The sequence below is a fragment of the Boleophthalmus pectinirostris genome, unplaced genomic scaffold, assembly GCF_026225935.1.
Source record: "Boleophthalmus pectinirostris isolate CB_2022bp ecotype Guang Dong unplaced genomic scaffold, ASM2622593v1 HiC_scaffold_8, whole genome shotgun sequence".
NCBI classification, from domain to species: domain Eukaryota; kingdom Metazoa; phylum Chordata; class Actinopteri; order Gobiiformes; family Gobiidae; genus Boleophthalmus; species Boleophthalmus pectinirostris.
Window position 1 is genome coordinate 26,751,582 of NW_026571515.1, and position 16,208 is coordinate 26,767,789.

The 16,208-nt window shown below is 39.4% G+C and overlaps 3 protein-coding genes across 4 annotated transcripts; 2 read left to right on the forward strand and 1 right to left on the reverse strand.

Annotated features, from left to right (window-relative positions):
• Positions 1 to 129: 129 nt before the first annotated feature.
• Positions 130 to 5,217, reverse strand: lamtor5 (late endosomal/lysosomal adaptor, MAPK and MTOR activator 5). 2 transcript variants are annotated; one of them, XM_020929918.2, is made up of 5 exons: positions 5,071 to 5,217; positions 4,628 to 4,769; positions 4,482 to 4,543; positions 1,019 to 1,136; positions 130 to 381 (listed from the first exon to the last, which is right to left on the reverse strand). In XM_020929918.2, the coding sequence occupies exons 2-5, from the start codon at positions 4,660 to 4,662 to the stop codon at positions 321 to 323; spliced, it is 276 nt and encodes a 91-aa protein (XP_020785577.1). In that variant the 5' UTR covers positions 4,663 to 4,769; positions 5,071 to 5,217; the 3' UTR covers positions 130 to 320. The 2 variants fall into 2 exon arrangements, with proteins under 2 accessions (XP_020785577.1, XP_055022362.1); XM_055166387.1 differs by lacking the exon at positions 5,071 to 5,217 and adding an exon at positions 4,939 to 5,061.
• Positions 5,218 to 7,112: 1,895 nt separating this feature from the next.
• Positions 7,113 to 9,243, forward strand: prok1 (prokineticin 1). The gene is made up of 3 exons (XM_020930121.2): positions 7,113 to 7,242; positions 8,102 to 8,227; positions 9,109 to 9,243. Exons 1-3 carry the CDS (start codon positions 7,168 to 7,170, stop codon positions 9,226 to 9,228), a joined length of 321 nt encoding a protein of 106 aa, XP_020785780.1. The 5' UTR covers positions 7,113 to 7,167; the 3' UTR covers positions 9,229 to 9,243.
• Positions 9,244 to 10,519: 1,276 nt separating this feature from the next.
• LOC110164573 (pepsin A-like) lies at positions 10,520 to 15,440 on the forward strand. The gene is made up of 9 exons (XM_020929639.2): positions 10,520 to 10,578; positions 11,953 to 12,094; positions 12,178 to 12,298; positions 12,643 to 12,761; positions 13,240 to 13,436; positions 13,821 to 13,937; positions 14,008 to 14,152; positions 14,348 to 14,446; positions 15,303 to 15,440. Exons 1-9 carry the CDS (start codon positions 10,520 to 10,522, stop codon positions 15,438 to 15,440), a joined length of 1,137 nt encoding a protein of 378 aa, XP_020785298.2.
• Positions 15,441 to 16,208: the final 768 nt, after the last annotated feature.

Below are 16,208 nucleotides of genomic sequence, written 5' to 3' on the forward strand. Positions count from 1 at the left end.
TGTCAGCCTCAGACACCGATTTGACAGCAAAGCCTCGCCTCAAAACAAACACAAATACAAAAGGCTTCAAGGTGGTATTGACAGCGCAAACAAGCTGTAAAATGTAAAGATCAGAACTGTGCAGCCAAATAATCTAATTTCAGATTTTATTCAACACACTCAGATAAAGAACCACTTGAAACAACATAAAAAATAAAACACATTTCAGGTGTTATAAAGGAATAAACCATGAATCTGTATTATTTACACTTTACAGAGCACACCACACACACACACACAACTGCATTTGCTGATCTTTTTATGACATTTTAATAGATTTTTCATGAAGCAATCTTATGTACTGCCACTGTGATGGTCCCATGACTCCTAATCAGGATGTTTCTGAAAAGATAAAAAACAGAAGATTGAATTTTCAAAAGATATTTAGACTAGAGGATGTCAAATTGTGGTAGGGCAAACTCCTTTGGTTGGCACTGGTGTTTAATTTATAGAAGTTACCTATATTTTGAGTTAGTCCTTTTGAGAAAATACTGTAGCACTGGTGTGCTGTGCTCCCACAGTTAGCTGGTTTATGCCTAGTTTAAACTTGGAATTGTCCTAAAATAGACTTGGTTTGAATTATGAAGTACTTGGAAAGCATCAGATTTGTAAGAGCCACAGAACTTGCCAAACATAGGCATCACACAAAACCCAAAAAAGGGCAATATATCATGTAATAGTTTATTCAAGTTGAATGTTCAAACTGTGTAATTTCCCAATTTATAATCTGTAAAATTAAATGGCACAGTTATCTTAAAGTGAACCATTTACAGTATGTTTTTTTCCCAACTGAATTATTGCTCAAGGTGAAACCAGTGAACCACATACGTTTTTTTAGAGAGTGAGGAAAGAAACATCCAGTAGGTGGCAGCATTGTCACAGTAACAGACTCTGAAGTGAAAGTCAGACCACTATGTACTAATGACTTTATTTATCAATAGTGTTGGAAGTGCTGCAATCAAACAGAGCAGTGTCTTACCCGGACTCAGACTCCAAGCACACTGTAGGGGTGTCCGTGGGATCTCGAGTCAAAGCTGAAGCCTGTTTGGCTAAAACTGACACTACTCCCCCGTGCTCATCCGACAGCGAACCACGGCCTGGCAGGAAGAGCACAGAAATTAGCAGTTAAATATTTGGCAAGGCAAGGCAAGTTTATTTGTATAGCACAATTTGTACACAAAGTAATTCAAAGTGCTTTACAGAATAAGAAATACATTAAAATCATAATAAAAACAAATCAAAACATAAATAATCATGAAGATTAAAATTAAAAAAGAGAGACATAAATTGGAGAGAAGAGTGCGGAATGAAAACCTTTCAGTTATATGCACAGTTAAACAGAAATGTTTTGAGCCTGGATTTAAACAGCGTCACAGAAGAGGCCTGTCTGACATGTTCCAGGTTTTAGCTGCATGAACCTGAAACGCTGACTCCCCTTGTTTAGTCCTGACTCTGTCCACCAGCAGGAGGCCGGTCCCTGAGCTCCTCAGAGTGCGAGATGATTCATATGACACTAACATGTCACAGATGTACTTTGGTGCTCGGCCATGGAGAGACTTGTACACAAGCAGAGCTGCTTTAAAGTCTATTCTCTGAGCCACAGGAAGCCAGTGCAGAGACCTGAGCACAGGACTTATGTGCTCGTACTTCCTAGTTCGAGTAAGGACCCGAGCTGCAGCGTTCTGGATGTTCTGCAGCTGTCTCACAGCTCGTTTGGAGAGACCAGTGAGCAGATCATTACAGTAGTCTAACCTACTGGAGACAAACGCATGGATAAGTTTCTCCAAGTCTGCTTTAGACAGTAAACCTTTGATTTTTGCTATGTTTTTAGATGGTAAAAGGCTGCAGATGTTATTGATTTGATGTGGCTGTTAAAGTTCAAATCTGAGTCCATTATTACCCCTAGATTTCTTGCCTGATTTGAAGGTTTTAGAGAGAGAGACTGGAGGTGATGCTGACACTGTCCCTTTGTTTCTGTGGACCAAACACTATGACTTCAGTCTTGTCAGAGTTTAGCTGGAGAAAGTTGTTTTGCATCCACACTGATCTGTTGGATGCAATGACCAAGTGACTCCACTGGTCCATAGTCTCCTGCTGCCAGAGAGACGTAGATCTGAGTGTCATCTGCATAATTGTGGTAGGACAAGTTATTGCTGCTTATTAACTGGCCTAATGGCAGCATGTAGAGATTGAACAACAAGGGGCCCAGGATTGACCCCTGAGGCACTCCACAGGTCAGGGCCATGTGATATGAGACACAGTTTCCAATTTCAAAAAATACTTCCTGTCTTCTAGATAGGACTTGAACCAGTTTAGTACAGTACCAGACATGCCCACCCAGTCCTCTAGTCTCTGTAAGAGGATCCCATGATCGACAGTGTCAAAAGCAGCACTAAGATCTAACAGGATCAAGACTGAGACTTTGCCTGCGTCAGTGTTCAGGCGGATGTCATTTGTCACCTTGATAAGAGCAGTCTCAGTGCTGTGGTGGGCTCTAAAACCTGACTGGAAAACATCAAAGGAGTTGTTCATTTGGAGAAAGTTCGTAAGCTGTTGGTAAACAGCTTTTTCAAGGACTTTGCCAAAAAACGGCAGATTTGAGATGGGTCGGAAATTGTTCAGTACTGTGGCATCAAGACTGCTCTTCTTTAGGAGAGGCTTAATGACCGCAGTTTTCAACGCGTTTGGGAATGTTCCAGATTGTAGTGACATGTTAACTATGTGAGTGAGTGGTGAAAGTAAACTGTTGAGGACGGACTTTAGAAATCTAGTGGGTAACATGTCCAGGCAGCAGGTAGATGAACTCAGACTGGTAACGATCTCTAAAACAGTTTTGTCAGTTACAGGTGCAAAGTGATTCAGCTCTAAGTGTCTCTGTGGATGCATGCTTGTTATTTGTGTTGTGGAATTGATGGCATTTTTGATGCCCTGAACTTTGTCATTAAAGAAAACTGCAAACTCATTACATTTAGATGTGGAAATTAGTTCTAGTGGCAGTGGAGCTGGAGGGTTTGTTAATCTGTTCACTGTTGCAAACAGGACACGAGAGTTGTTACTGCAATTACCAATAATGTCCGAAAAATACTTCTCTCTTGTTTTACTCAAAGTGTAGTTGTACATATGCATTTTTCCTCTGTAAATCTCATAATAAACCTGGAGGTTTTACTTGCGCCAAGTGTATTAAAAGTGCACTATATAACTTTTCTTTTGGAGGGCCTATTACCTAACCCTGGGAGGCTTTGCCTAAAATGCTCGACAGTATGGCATTGCCCTTACCCATGTTGCATTTCTTCCATTTAAGTTTTTTTTATTGTTCGAAAATTACTTGAACAGCATACATTACAGTGAGTAGCTTGCTCTGGTGGCGTCTCTTGCTTGTCTCCACAGATTTACTGGTGCACTGTGGGACATTCCAGGTAAAAAAATAACATCTCCATTGAGACTTAACAGTGTTTCACTCAAAAAGTTACAGAGAATCTTTTACAACCATAATAAAAGGTTTATGGAAAAATAGAAAAGAAACTACCTAAATCAAGAAAATTACTGTTTGATGCTAGTTTGTGCTTTTTGACTGTACAGATCTCTCTGATTGGCCTAGGGCGAAGCCCATGACACTAGATGTAAATTGTTCATTTTGTGGTAATAATCCCGAAACTGTACCTCATTTATGTTGGAACTGCCCATTTAAAACTCAGTTTTGGAAAAATGTGAGTTTATTTATTGAAACCCAACTATGCAAAAAATATATGTATAACCTGCATATCATATATGGACTTTCTACAGTTGGACTAATGAGCAAAGATAAATTGTATATTTTCAACCTTGTAATTATTATGGTAAACTACTTTATACATAAATGTAAATTTGTTAACAAGAAACCTGCATTCAGTGTATTTTAGAAAGAACCTTGTAACAGCCCAAAAGCTTTTAACTGTAGAATGCTGGTAATTGTATGTATATTAAGTTAGTATATGTATTTATCCCCCCCTGGCTTTAACAATTTAACAACTATTGATGTTACTTTGTATTTTCACTATTTGAATAAAAGGTAGTGCAATATATATATATATATATATATATATATATATATATATATATATATATATATATATATATATATATATATATATATATATATATATAATACTTCTAAGAATGCAAAATGTGGACAAGTGTTGTATTGGCCATGCAATTAGAAAAAATAACCATGATGAGATGGTTCTAGAGTCTGGATATTATTAGGGTGTTCCTCTAAAGTGTATTAAATTGTGCTAAAAAGACCTAATAAACGTTAATACTAGGAAAATGAATACTGCTTCAAAAACATTTTAAATAGAGAAGGTACGTAACTAATGATAGTAATATAAAAGCAAACTTGGCCAATAGATTATATGGATATAACATACAAATCCCACACAATAAAAGTAATAATAAAATCTTACAGCCGAGATTGTGGCCTTGTTGGTCTGTACAGAGAACTCCGACCACAGAGGGATTTTTCATCCTGCAAAGTAAAACAGACGAGGAGCAGGTTTAATTTAATGAAAATAATGTGCACAACCACTATCACAGTTTTGAATCAACTTACGTATCATCCAAGTGCTGCTCGAGAGTCCACTCCATGGCTAAGTGGAAAGAAAAAGCGTTTTGTTGTGTAATGTGTGTTGTTTTGAACCACTTCCTCGTTACTTCCTGTTAGAGTCAGCTGACTGTCATGTGATCTACGGAATCTGTGAAATAAGAAAACGCGAACATGTATATTATGGTATGTTATTTCAATAGAGCCATGGTATATACAATGAAACCGCGAACATGTATATGTATATGTATATGTATATGTATATGTATATGTATATGTATATGTATATGTATATAGCTCCTAGCCCCTAACTCCTTTACCTTTGGAACTACATCACAGAGTCAACCAAACAAGAGTAGTAAGCAGAGAGGAGAAAGAGCCACAGTTAGGAATCTTCCGAGGTTACTCTGCTAAATGAAAGGAAGCATGCAAGCTCTTTTCCTAACTCCTACCTTACTCAGTGCACTATTCGGGCAGTCCTTATCTTGGCGGACGGTGGCGCACATCCGGTTTTGACTTACAGTGCTAGGAGCTTAGAGGCCAATTTGATGTATTCTGTGATTCAGAACTAGTCTTTTAATATTAATATTGATTCCTCTCATGATTCCTCTCCCCCATCGTAACCCACGAGGTTCGTTTGGGTAATACTGGTAAGTTACGAAAGTGTGAAATAGGTCAGATGGTGAAGAAAATAATAAGCCTTTACAACCAACCCAGTAAACAAAATTGATGACTAAATTGCCATGGGTATAAAATATTACAAGTTGCCACATTAAATTTGTTTAGTCTTGAGAATGCCTATTTATAGTGTGTGTATTGATAAAATTGCTAACTAAAAACACCTCTTCACATCCTAGTACATAATTCACGTTCACATGTCACTTTCTGATTTAATTATTTAGAACTGCATAAATACAGAATGAGATTACAGGAGCTAATTTTTCCGGTGAATATAGGCCTATTAATGATCCAGTGCCAGAGCACATAAGGTCACCATCAAATGACTAAGGAGCCCTCTAAACTCTCAGGTAAATGCTACCCTACTCTTTTGACAACTTTGTTCACTGTAGTCATTTGTAGGAAGATTTTGTCACAAAATACAAGAGTAAGAGCTGATTATGCTTTATCATAATATCAAAATTAATTATCTGATGGTATTTAGGCAAAATTTTGATATTTTATTTATGTACCTTAGTATTTAAATAAGAAGACTCTTGTTGTAAACTTTGGTAGATGTTGTTAATTAATATCAAAGTTGTGTGCAGGCTTCTCTTCCTGTTGGATGGTCCTGAGGTGGTTGCTGACGGGGCAGGTTTGGAGGGGTGTAATTATGGGCCCGGCCGTCACAGAGATCCATCACCTGCACACTAGCGTACAGCCCGCTGACTGGCCCTCGAGATACACTGCACTCTCTCCTCTCTCTCTCATATTTCTCACTCAAACCTTAAATCAGAGCCGGGGTGTGGGTGCTGACAGACTCTTCCTCGTCACTGTGTCCAAGCATGCACGTAGGCAAGCACCCAGCTGCACGAGCACATAAACCGTCCAATGTTTCTCTAAAGGATGTGTCCCATTTAAACAGATGACCAAATCCTGTTCGAGAGGAAACCTGGCATATATTAAGTGGTAGAATTTACTGCAGATGGGTTTTGAAAATGACAACAATATAAAAGAAGTGTGAGCCAGATGTAGTCATTGCTCTGGCTCTGTCTATGTTCTGCACTGTAGCCCATTTTTATTTTTATTGAAGAGAACAACAAAGTTTAAAATTTCCAATGACGTATTGTGCAGTACTGTATTTCATTATTTAAACACATAATGTGAGTCAGGGCAGCTGGATTACTCTTTCAGTAAAAGAAATACTAATTAATATGTTGTTTTCACATAATTTAGTGAATGTAACTATACAAGTCTGGTCCCATGTGTTCCAGTAACACCAAGTATTAAATCTGTCCTGTTAACCACAGCACTGAGCTGTCCACCTCCACATCACGGACTAGTTACTTTAGCCCCAATTTTATGCAGGAACATGTCTTTGTGAATTGGAGGCAATTTATTAAGGCAATCTGATGTAATAAATAAAGTTTATAAAGTACTGCCATCTTTTATTTGGGTGGCTGGGTCCAAAATTGAAAAAGAAATAAAAAAAATATAAAGGTTAAATACTATATTGAATATGATGACTTCAATTAACTGCATTTAAGCAAGTACAATAATTGTTTCTGTGTGTTCTGCATTACACTTTTACCTGGCCTTAGGTTGTCAATGTTGATTTCACAATTTGTCTTGCCTAACTATCCTGACTGACGCTGACGTAAGTTTGTGACGATTGAGCTCCTGCAACCGTCATCATGTGAAGGGAGCTTGCACTGAGTCTTTCCAGGAGATAGAGAGGGGCGTGGGAAGATGGGGCAGCGAGATGTGGGGGGGTCGAGGTGGATAAAGGCAGGGGAGGGCTATGTGGCTGCCCCTTTAGTTTTGGAAAAGCGTGTAACACAGACTGGATCTGATCTGAGCTATACCAGTCCAGTTCTCCTCCTGTTGCTGCGATGGGCTTCAGGGCCGTGCTGCTGTCCGTGCTCCTGCTGTCCCTCCACTGGACCAGAGCAGCCGTCATCACAGGGGTGAGTCCAGACCTACCTGGTTCACATGCATGTTCTGTGTTCTCACTATAAAATAGACTCATGCGCACCTTAGAAGTCTTTGTTAGGTTGCTAAAGAAGAGAAAGAAACGACTCAAAGAAAACTAGTCGTTCAAAATAAATAAAATAATCTGAAAAAGTAATCAACAAAAGCAAAAATTACACCTGTATGTGATGCTGCAGTTCAGCTTTTAAATCTGACTGTCATAGCAAACTGGACATCACATTGGATTAGCATGTGCACAAATGTAACCAATATTAGTAATCAGCATGTTTAACATTGATCATTGTGTTGAATTTAACAAAACGTAGTATTAGAATTTCATAATAAAACATGCTATCAAACTAATACAGATATTTATATATTTGATTGATAACTTCAATTATTGATAGTTGTAATCAGTAATTCCTTACAGCTGTATTAATTAGGTGTGTTACCTCCGATGGACGTTTTCATTCTGCAGTAAGAGAGTTACCAATGTCTACATTCTGTGAAGTTCCAATGAAATGAAATGCCAATCTGAGAATGTTCACAGTCAATTAAATATGTTAATTGTACTGTAGACGAAGCACTGACGTCACCATTTACTTTCATTTGTAAGTGATCTGAATAGTTCAGGTCCAGCAGCTCAATATAACTGCTGATTATTTCTAATTGGATAATAAATGACTGATGACAGAGCCCACATCCTCCTCCACTTCAGGGACTCTAGAGGAAATTAAGCCATGGTCCGGACTGATCGTCATTACTAATCACATTATAGAAATGATGGGCAGCAGATCACAAGTGTATGTTCATAAGTGCCATTATTTCATTATGTTTAAATGTTGTGTATTTCAGGCATGTGAGCGGGACCTTCAGTGCGGGCTGGGTCTGTGCTGTGCTGTGAGTTTGTGGCTGAGGGGGCTCAGGATGTGTGTCCCGAGAGGAGTGGAGGGCGATGAGTGCCACCCTTTCAGTCACAAGGTAAAGACTGTACTGTCTGTGCTATCTGTGTTTTGTTCAGTTTGAGTCTTGATATACTTCATGCACTATAGCTCTACAAGGACTCATTACATTTATTTATCATTAATTAATTTATTTTTAGGAGAATGTGGGTTCAGTTGTTAGTTAAGCATAATTTGATCTAATTATAAGGTAAGGTAACTATAAGGTGCCCTTTATTGTTCACATAAGGAAATTGTCCTCTGTGTTTGACCCATCCTTCAATACTTCTTCCTGACAGGTAACTGAGAAGCAGATCCATCTCCAAATCTTAGACTGGTTTGGGTTGATGTTGAAAACCGGAGTGCCCGGTGGAAACAGACATAGGAAGAAACGTGCAAATTCCACACAAAAAGGTCCTTGTGACACGGGAGTTGAACCCAAAACCTTTTTGCTGTAAGGCAAGAGCACTCGCCACTCATGCCCATGCCGCATGTGTCAATTGGCTCTAAATCCTCACTGTGCAAGATGACTAGTGTAAGCATTTGTCTCCAGTACAGACAGCACTCTGGGAAACTAGAACATATCAGAAAGATCTAATTAATACGCTATATGCTAATTATGAGTGTAACTAAATTGAAATAAAATTTATCTAACTTGTTTAAATACCTATGACCCAAAAGAAGCAATCGTGCTGGCAGGGTACTACTAAAGCTTTGGTAAAGATGCTGATAACTGCAGAGGCTATTGATCGTCAGAGGGTAATCAGGGCTATGAATCAGGACTAACACCACATCCGTCTGTCAAATGTGCCATTTAAAGACCTGCTTTCTTACAGCTGCCCCTTTGCTGTCACTGCTCTTGATGAACAGGTTTAAACTGCCAGATTACACCTCGGTTTATATTGGCTTTCTGTATTTCAGGTGCCCTATCATGGGAAACGACTGCACCACACCTGCCCCTGCCTCCCTCACCTGGTCTGCACAAGATACGCCGACAACAAATACAAATGCACAGAGGACTTCAAAAACATAGACTTTTAAGAAAAGCTCATTGGAAACTCGCTGACACATGCCTCTATGCACTAAAGTCTACTGCATCAATGAGCAAAAGTGCCACACATTCAGACTAGACACTTTATTTTTGGTGTAAAATAAACCTGCTATTGTTTTCACAATCATCTAATTTAAAGAGAGAAAAGTGTATAAATTATATTACAGTAAAACATTAATAACATTGTGTTATGGGTGTTTTTTTCTCTGTGTTCAGAAAAACCTGATTAGTGGTTACAAAAGAAAGGGCATATGCACACACCTTCACCTTCTTGTTGTCACCTTCTTGAATGTTTTGAAAACGCTTATCTGAACCACGTGGTTAATTTTAGGTCTACATTATTATCAGCATAATTTACTGTAAGGGGCTACGATGCACTGCAGAAATTGCAAATTAAAACAATTTCTTGTTGCAAATTTGATAACCACAAGTAATTTAGTGCTCCTTAAAAAACAAGCACTGCAACAGACAGTGCAAGCAGCAGATTTGAATATATTTGATGTAATTAAAATAATAATCTATTTTCAATATAAAAAAAACCCTGTCAAGACCAAGGAACAACAGTTTGCATGAGCAGTATTAAGCTATGTATCACATTATGATTATCCTTTGTAAAACCCCAGCACTAACCATAGGCTTTACTGTGTACTCTGTTTTAAAATGTCAAAGTTCTATAGAAAACACAATGCCATGAATTATCTTTGGTAATTCTATGTGAGTTTTTTTGTTTTTTTCCAGCTGATATTGGTATTCAATATTTGGCTCATTGTTCCAGCCAACTGGGAACACATGGGCACTGACTGATAGGACTGACATAGCTTAGCAATAAAGACCAAATGTATTAATATTAGCACCGATGTATTCTCGATATATTGTGTATATTATTGCGTAAGAATAAAACAATTTAATATGTGTATTAACTATAAAATGTGTTCCTCTGAGGTTCACATTAGAGTAAAGTTTCCTCATCAGATTAAACAAAGTCTCTCAAAGTCAGGTGAACACACTGTAACTTTTAAGCTTTCATACACCTACAATTAATGAATGTGTATTTCTGTTAAATTACTGCCAAAACAATGTCACTTGTTTAAATGGGTTTGATAAGATATAGATAAGCACTTATGTTTTACTGTATCACCTAGTTTTAATCTCCAGCTGATTTCATATCAAACTGGAAGGAGACCTCAGTGTAGATACAACCTTGGTGTGTTGAATATAAGAGGCGAAAGCTGTGGTTCTAACGTCACTCACCTGAGTCCAACATTGAAGTCTCCCAACACGATGAAGTGCCTAGTGATCGTCCTCCTGGCCCTCGTGGCTCTTTCCGAATGCCTCCACAGGTCAGTATCCCATCTTACTGAGAGACTGCACACAGCTTTCTAAACTGCTTAAACTGTTGCCATATCTTTTAAAAAATTTAACCATAACTGCTGAACACACCACCAACATGCTTCACAGGTGACACCAAAGGATTGGGTGAGCAGAGAAACCACCTTTAAAGATGCATTGTGTAACTTTTCTGCTGGAGGGTCCATCAAATGCTTTTCTTTATAGAGATGGTATAGCTTTGTCTGGAATGTTTGACAGTATGGCATTAAAACCTTTATCATCATGGAGACGATACCAGACCAAGTTACAAGTCAGATCTGTAGAGAGGCTCACAGTCAGAATGCCTGTTTTTCTAGGTATTTTTGAGCTTTAAAACCACCTGTAATTGAATAAATGTAAGGTAAAGCTGTTCAATGTCATACTGTGGAAATTCCAGGCACAGCAATGACATATCCATGGAAACAAGCAGGCGATGGACCCCAACCAAAAAGTTACACAATGCACCTTTAACCCAAGAACTCAAACAGTCCAAACGTTTGTGTGCTGGTCATAGTGGATATAGACTACCACACTGGGTCAAGATCAGACTATAAGTAATAGTAATAATAATAATAATCAGACTTATATAGAGCTTTTTTGGACACTCAAAGACGCTTTACCCATCCATCCATCCATTTTCTTCCGCTTATCCGGGGCCGGGTCGCGGGGGCAGCAGTCTAAGCAGGGACTCCCAGACTTCCTTCACCCCAGACACGTCCTCCAGCTCCTCTGGGGAGACCCCGAGGCGTTCCCAGGCCAGCCGAGAGACATAGTCCCTCCAGCGTGTCCTGGGTCTTCTCCGGGGCCTCCTCCCGGTGGGACATGCCCGGAACACCTCCCGAGGGAGGCGTCCAGGAGGCATCCGGAACAGATGCCCGAGTCACCTCAGCTGGCTCCTCTCGACGTGGAGGAGCAGAGGCTCTACTCCGAGCTCCTCCCTTGTGACTGAGCTCCTCACCCTATCTCTAAGGGAGCGCCCAGCCACCCTGCGAAGGAAACTCATTTCGACTGCTTGTATCCGCGATCTTGTTCTTTCGGTCACTACCCAGAGCAGACGCTTTACAAACAAATAAAATGTAACACTGTAGAAAATGGGGGAATGCCAGTTTAAACAGGTGAGTTTTTAGATGTGATTTGAAGTGCCGCAGTGAGTCCGAGTTCCTGATGGATTGTGGGAGTGTGTTCAGAGGGAGGGGGCAGAAGCAGTGAAGGCTCGGTCCCCCAAGGTCCAGTGCTTTGTCCTGATGACTCTTGTAAAGTGGCAGTATGCACAGTCTATATCTAGTTTTAGATGTACTTGTTTATCCATCACTAGTGCAATAAATTGTTGTCGTTTTTATGATTAGAATGCCACTGATAAAGGGGAAGACTGCCCGTGAGCGTCTGATGGAGAAGGGTAAATGGGATGAATACAGGCGAAAGCATCCGTACAACCCAATGGTCAAGTTCCTGCTAACTGGAGTTGAGTCAATGACCAATGATGCTGATGTGAGTGCAGTTCATATATATATTTCACAGCAGCAATTTATGGTATCATCTGTTATAATACTTTTAATACTGGCTCTGTACAGCTGTCCTACTATGGTGTTGTCTCCATCGGCACCCCACCCCAGTCCTTCACGGTTATCTTTGACACTGGCTCCTCCAATCTGTGGGTCCCATCTGTCTACTGCACCACCAGCGAAGCCTGCCGTATGTACTACCTCTATAGCACACATTTGGAAAATGATATAACAAGTCAAATGTTTGCAAAGTAATGGTGGCACACTGGTAGGAAATGTCATTGATTTCTTTCAGTATGCAAAGGCTCACAAAAAGAAACATAAAATGATTTGTGTTCCGATCCTCCCATTGTTCTACCTCTGTCATACTGAGTATATATGAGTTGTCTTAAAACTGAACTTATTATCTACAATGTAAGAAACCTGAGATGTTAATTTTTTCCATATCTCCCAACCCTTACTGCTGACTGTATAATTAGAATAGTTTACTGTAGACTTAAATGGTCTCCTTTTGCTCCTCTTTTACTGATGCAGTGAATCACAAACTGTTCCACCCCTCTCTGTCGTCCACCTTCGTTTGGGGAGGCCAGTCTCTGTCCATCCAGTACGGCACTGGGAGTATGACTGGATATTTGGGCAGCGATGTGGTTGAGGTAACTCTACCCACAGGAGGGACTAGTAAATTACATTTCTCCTATAATTTTAGGCTAGGGATTAGGCTTGTAATTTGAATTGCACATTTGATTCAAGTATTGAATCAAGTATTGCATACTCATTTGGGTATTCAAGCAACATTGTGTGCCATTCAGTAGATTACTAATGATTATTATTATTAAATCAAAGTAGACATATCAGTTGCTACTTTATTATCCAAAATTACACATTATAGAAAGCGGACAGAAAATGGTTTCATTTAGATTTTCTGAGGTCTAGTTCATTCTGTAATTATTGATTTTTGACTTCCCTAAGTTCTTCTACAACTACTGAAACTTCTACTACAACTACTATGATTATTACTTCTAACGAATACTTATCCTCATACCTTATAACAAACTTGATGTCATGAAACATTGATGTCTAATTCAGTTGTTGATTCAGTTTTGAGCCAGTCTTGCCCCTCTGCTTTCTTAGGTTGGCGGCATCACTGTGAAGAAGCAGGTGTTTGGGCTGAGTCAGACTGAGGCAGAGTTTATGGCTGAGATGACTGCAGACGGTATCCTGGGCCTGGCCTTCCAGTCCATTGCCGCGGACAATGTGGTGCCGGTGTTCAAGAACATGGTGGCACAGGGTCTGCTGGGACAGCCTCTGTTCTCTGTCTATCTGAGCAGGTAACATCACACATACTCAAAATGCTCTTCATAAGAAAAGTCACTGCAGAATGGAGAGCTCTGCCGTATGTCACCATAGCAAGCAGCTTATTTTTACTTTAGTTATTTTTATTGTTGAAAAAAGACTATATGAGCTGGACTATGAATTTTTTTCAATTAAGTACAGAGGAATGAGCGGAGATAGGAACTGGGTGAAAACTGAATTTTTCTCAGCATTCAACCTTTGAATGCAGGTGATACAGGATAACTGAAACAGGCATCAACATGCATGAAATACAACTTTGAGTACAGTAATGATAAGGGAACAGTGTTATTACAAGGTTAAAACTCAAGTTAATTTGACATAATGTGTCCGGTTTAATGTGTCACACTTTTCACTTGTAGCAATGACCAGCAGGGCAGTGAGGTGATCTTTGGAGGAATTGATGTCAGCTACTACACTGGATCAATCCACTGGATCCCCCTGAGCTCTGCTACTTACTGGCAGATTAAGATGGACAGGTACCCAATGAAAACCCACCTCTAACATGGACCACTTGATCTCACTAATATGGCCTATTTTTTTTGTAAGTGTGACCATCAATGGACAAATTGTAGCCTGTGCCGATGGCTGCCAGGCCATCATCGACACTGGCACCTCCCTAATTGTCGGACCAAACACGGGCATCAACAAAATCAACTCCAGGCTCGGAGCATCACTCAACCAGTATGGAGAGGTGAGTCATCCCATTATACCGGAACGCTAGCCACAATTTTCCATCGTTTTCCTGGACCCAAAGTAAGCAAAAATCTGTACTCTGATGTCAAAAGTTTCAAATGAGAATAACTAATAGGACCTGGTAACTTGAGGTGGAGTTGGAAAGTCTATGAAAGGTCTTTCATACAGAGATCTTCTGTGCTTCATTTTATAGGCTGTGGTGAACTGCCAGAACATCCAGAGCTTGCCTGATGTTACTTTCACTCTGAATGGAATCTCCTTCTCTGTCCCCGCCTCTGGCTACATCACTCAAGTAAAAACACTTAACAATTATGAACTCATCTTAACTACACAAAAAGAGCCAGGTTTAAATAATATGAGTTTTCATGGGCTTTTTAGACCTGCTATATGTCTATTCTTGGTTAAATCCTAGTTTAGACTTGGATTTAAGATGAATTACCTCTGGTTTAGAACTTGTTTTGACTTGATCTGATTTTGATCTGATTAAGTCTTGGTTCAGTAGAATGCCATTACTAGTTTGTTTCAACTTATTCTACTTCTACTCTGTGATCTGTCTCACCAACCTGGCCTGTTTGTCTCTATGGTGATTGTTAAATTTAATGCCATATTGTGAAAACAATTGCAAAACCATCTCCATGGAGACAAGCAGGTTGCTGACTGTCTATCACAAAAGTTACATGATGCACCTTTAAAACTATAATCAGAATTTGTTGTATTCATTTCACAGGGACAATTATTTCAATACAACTTTGCCATGAGAACTTTGCTTTAAAAACTCACTGTTAAACTGGGGTGTCCAAAAGTTTTGTCACTGAGGCCCACATATAAACATGCATCAAACAGACTGCGATAAATAAGATGACAAAGTGAATCATTCAAAATGTTGCATTTCATGTAGGTTTGACTGAGCCACCACACTTTTTAAAAAGTTATGTCACGTCACAGTGTAGGTTATTTAGGCATTATATTATAGTAGCATTATTCAAAAATTAAAGTAAAAAGCCTACTATTTTGGATCATTTGGGACAATTCACAGGAAGCATAAGCCCCAGCAAAAATAGGTCATATTTTGAGTACCTCTGTTTTTAATGTATGAATATTGTAGTCACTAGTAAAAAAAATATTGATTTTATTACGCCTTTGTACAGAGCTCCAGCGGTTGCTACACTGGTTTTGGTCAAGGCGGAACTGAACCACTCTGGATCCTGGGAGATGTCTTCATCAGGGAATACTACGCCATCTTTGACATCCAGAACAAGAGCGTTGGTTTGGCGAAGTCTGTGTAGTCTGTTGGAGACTCTTAAACTTCTTCATGTAAAACACGGAAGTGGACTGCATCTGTATTGGTAGATTACATCAAATAAAAGCATTGCAAAAGACAGGTCTTTGCTTGAATGTGGGGGAAGATACTAGAGGAACATTTTTATCATTTATCCTTAATTCTTTATCTTGTGTTAAAATGTCACACAATGATACATAATGTGCACAGTTATTATGCAAGTGGGCATTTTGACCGTATCATGATTTTTATGCATATTCTCTAAGCTGTATAAACTTGAATTCTTATTGGATTTAAGCATATCAGGTCTAACAAGGGAGGGTGTGGCCTAAGGACATGAACACCCTATATTAAGGTGTGCAGAATTATTAGGCAGCTTCTTTTCCTCAGGCAAAATGAGCCAAAAAAGAGATTTAACTCACTCTGAAAACCAAAAAATAAAAAAAAAGTCTTTCAGAGAGATGCAGCACTCGTGAAATTGCAAAGATATTGGGACGTGATCACAGAACCATCAAACATTTTGTTGCAAATAGTCAACAGTGTCACAAGAAACACGCTGAGAAAAAAATTAACTGCAAGAGATTTGAGAAGACTCAAACATGAAGCTACCAGGAACCCATTATCCTCCAGCACTGTCATACTCCAGAACTGCAACCTACCTGGAGTGAACAGAAGTACAAGGTGATGAGATAAGAGTGACTCTTGATGGATGTGACTGGATCAGTAATGGGCACAGAGCTCCACTTCGACTCAGACACCAGAAAGGTGGAGGTGG

What these genes read in the sequence shown, in the direction of transcription:
- LOC110164573 (XM_020929639.2), top strand. Translation starts at nt 10,520, where the DNA reads ATGAAGTGCCTAGTGATCGTCCTCCTGGCCCTCGTGGCTCTTTCCGAA. An exon ending in CAATGACCAATGATGCTGAT is followed by an intron (nt 12,095 to 12,177) that starts GTGAGTGCAGTT and finishes GGCTCTGTACAG; the next exon opens with CTGTCCTACTATGGTGTTGT. An exon ending in TGGGCAGCGATGTGGTTGAG is followed by an intron (nt 12,762 to 13,239) that starts GTAACTCTACCC and finishes CTGCTTTCTTAG; the next exon opens with GTTGGCGGCATCACTGTGAA.
- lamtor5 (XM_020929918.2), bottom strand. Translation starts at nt 4,662, where the DNA reads ATGGAGTGGACTCTCGAGCAGCACTTGGATGATAC. An exon ending in GAGCAGCACTTGGATGATAC is followed by an intron (nt 4,544 to 4,627) that starts GTAAGTTGATTC and finishes TTTACTTTGCAG; the next exon opens with GATGAAAAATCCCTCTGTGG. An exon ending in TGCTTGGAGTCTGAGTCCGG is followed by an intron (nt 382 to 1,018) that starts GTAAGACACTGC and finishes TTATCTTTTCAG; the next exon opens with AAACATCCTGATTAGGAGTC.
- prok1 (XM_020930121.2), top strand. Translation starts at nt 7,168, where the DNA reads ATGGGCTTCAGGGCCGTGCTGCTGTCCGTGCTCCTGCTGTCCCTCCAC. An exon ending in GAGCAGCCGTCATCACAGGG is followed by an intron (nt 7,243 to 8,101) that starts GTGAGTCCAGAC and finishes TGTGTATTTCAG; the next exon opens with GCATGTGAGCGGGACCTTCA. An exon ending in GCCACCCTTTCAGTCACAAG is followed by an intron (nt 8,228 to 9,108) that starts GTAAAGACTGTA and finishes TCTGTATTTCAG; the next exon opens with GTGCCCTATCATGGGAAACG.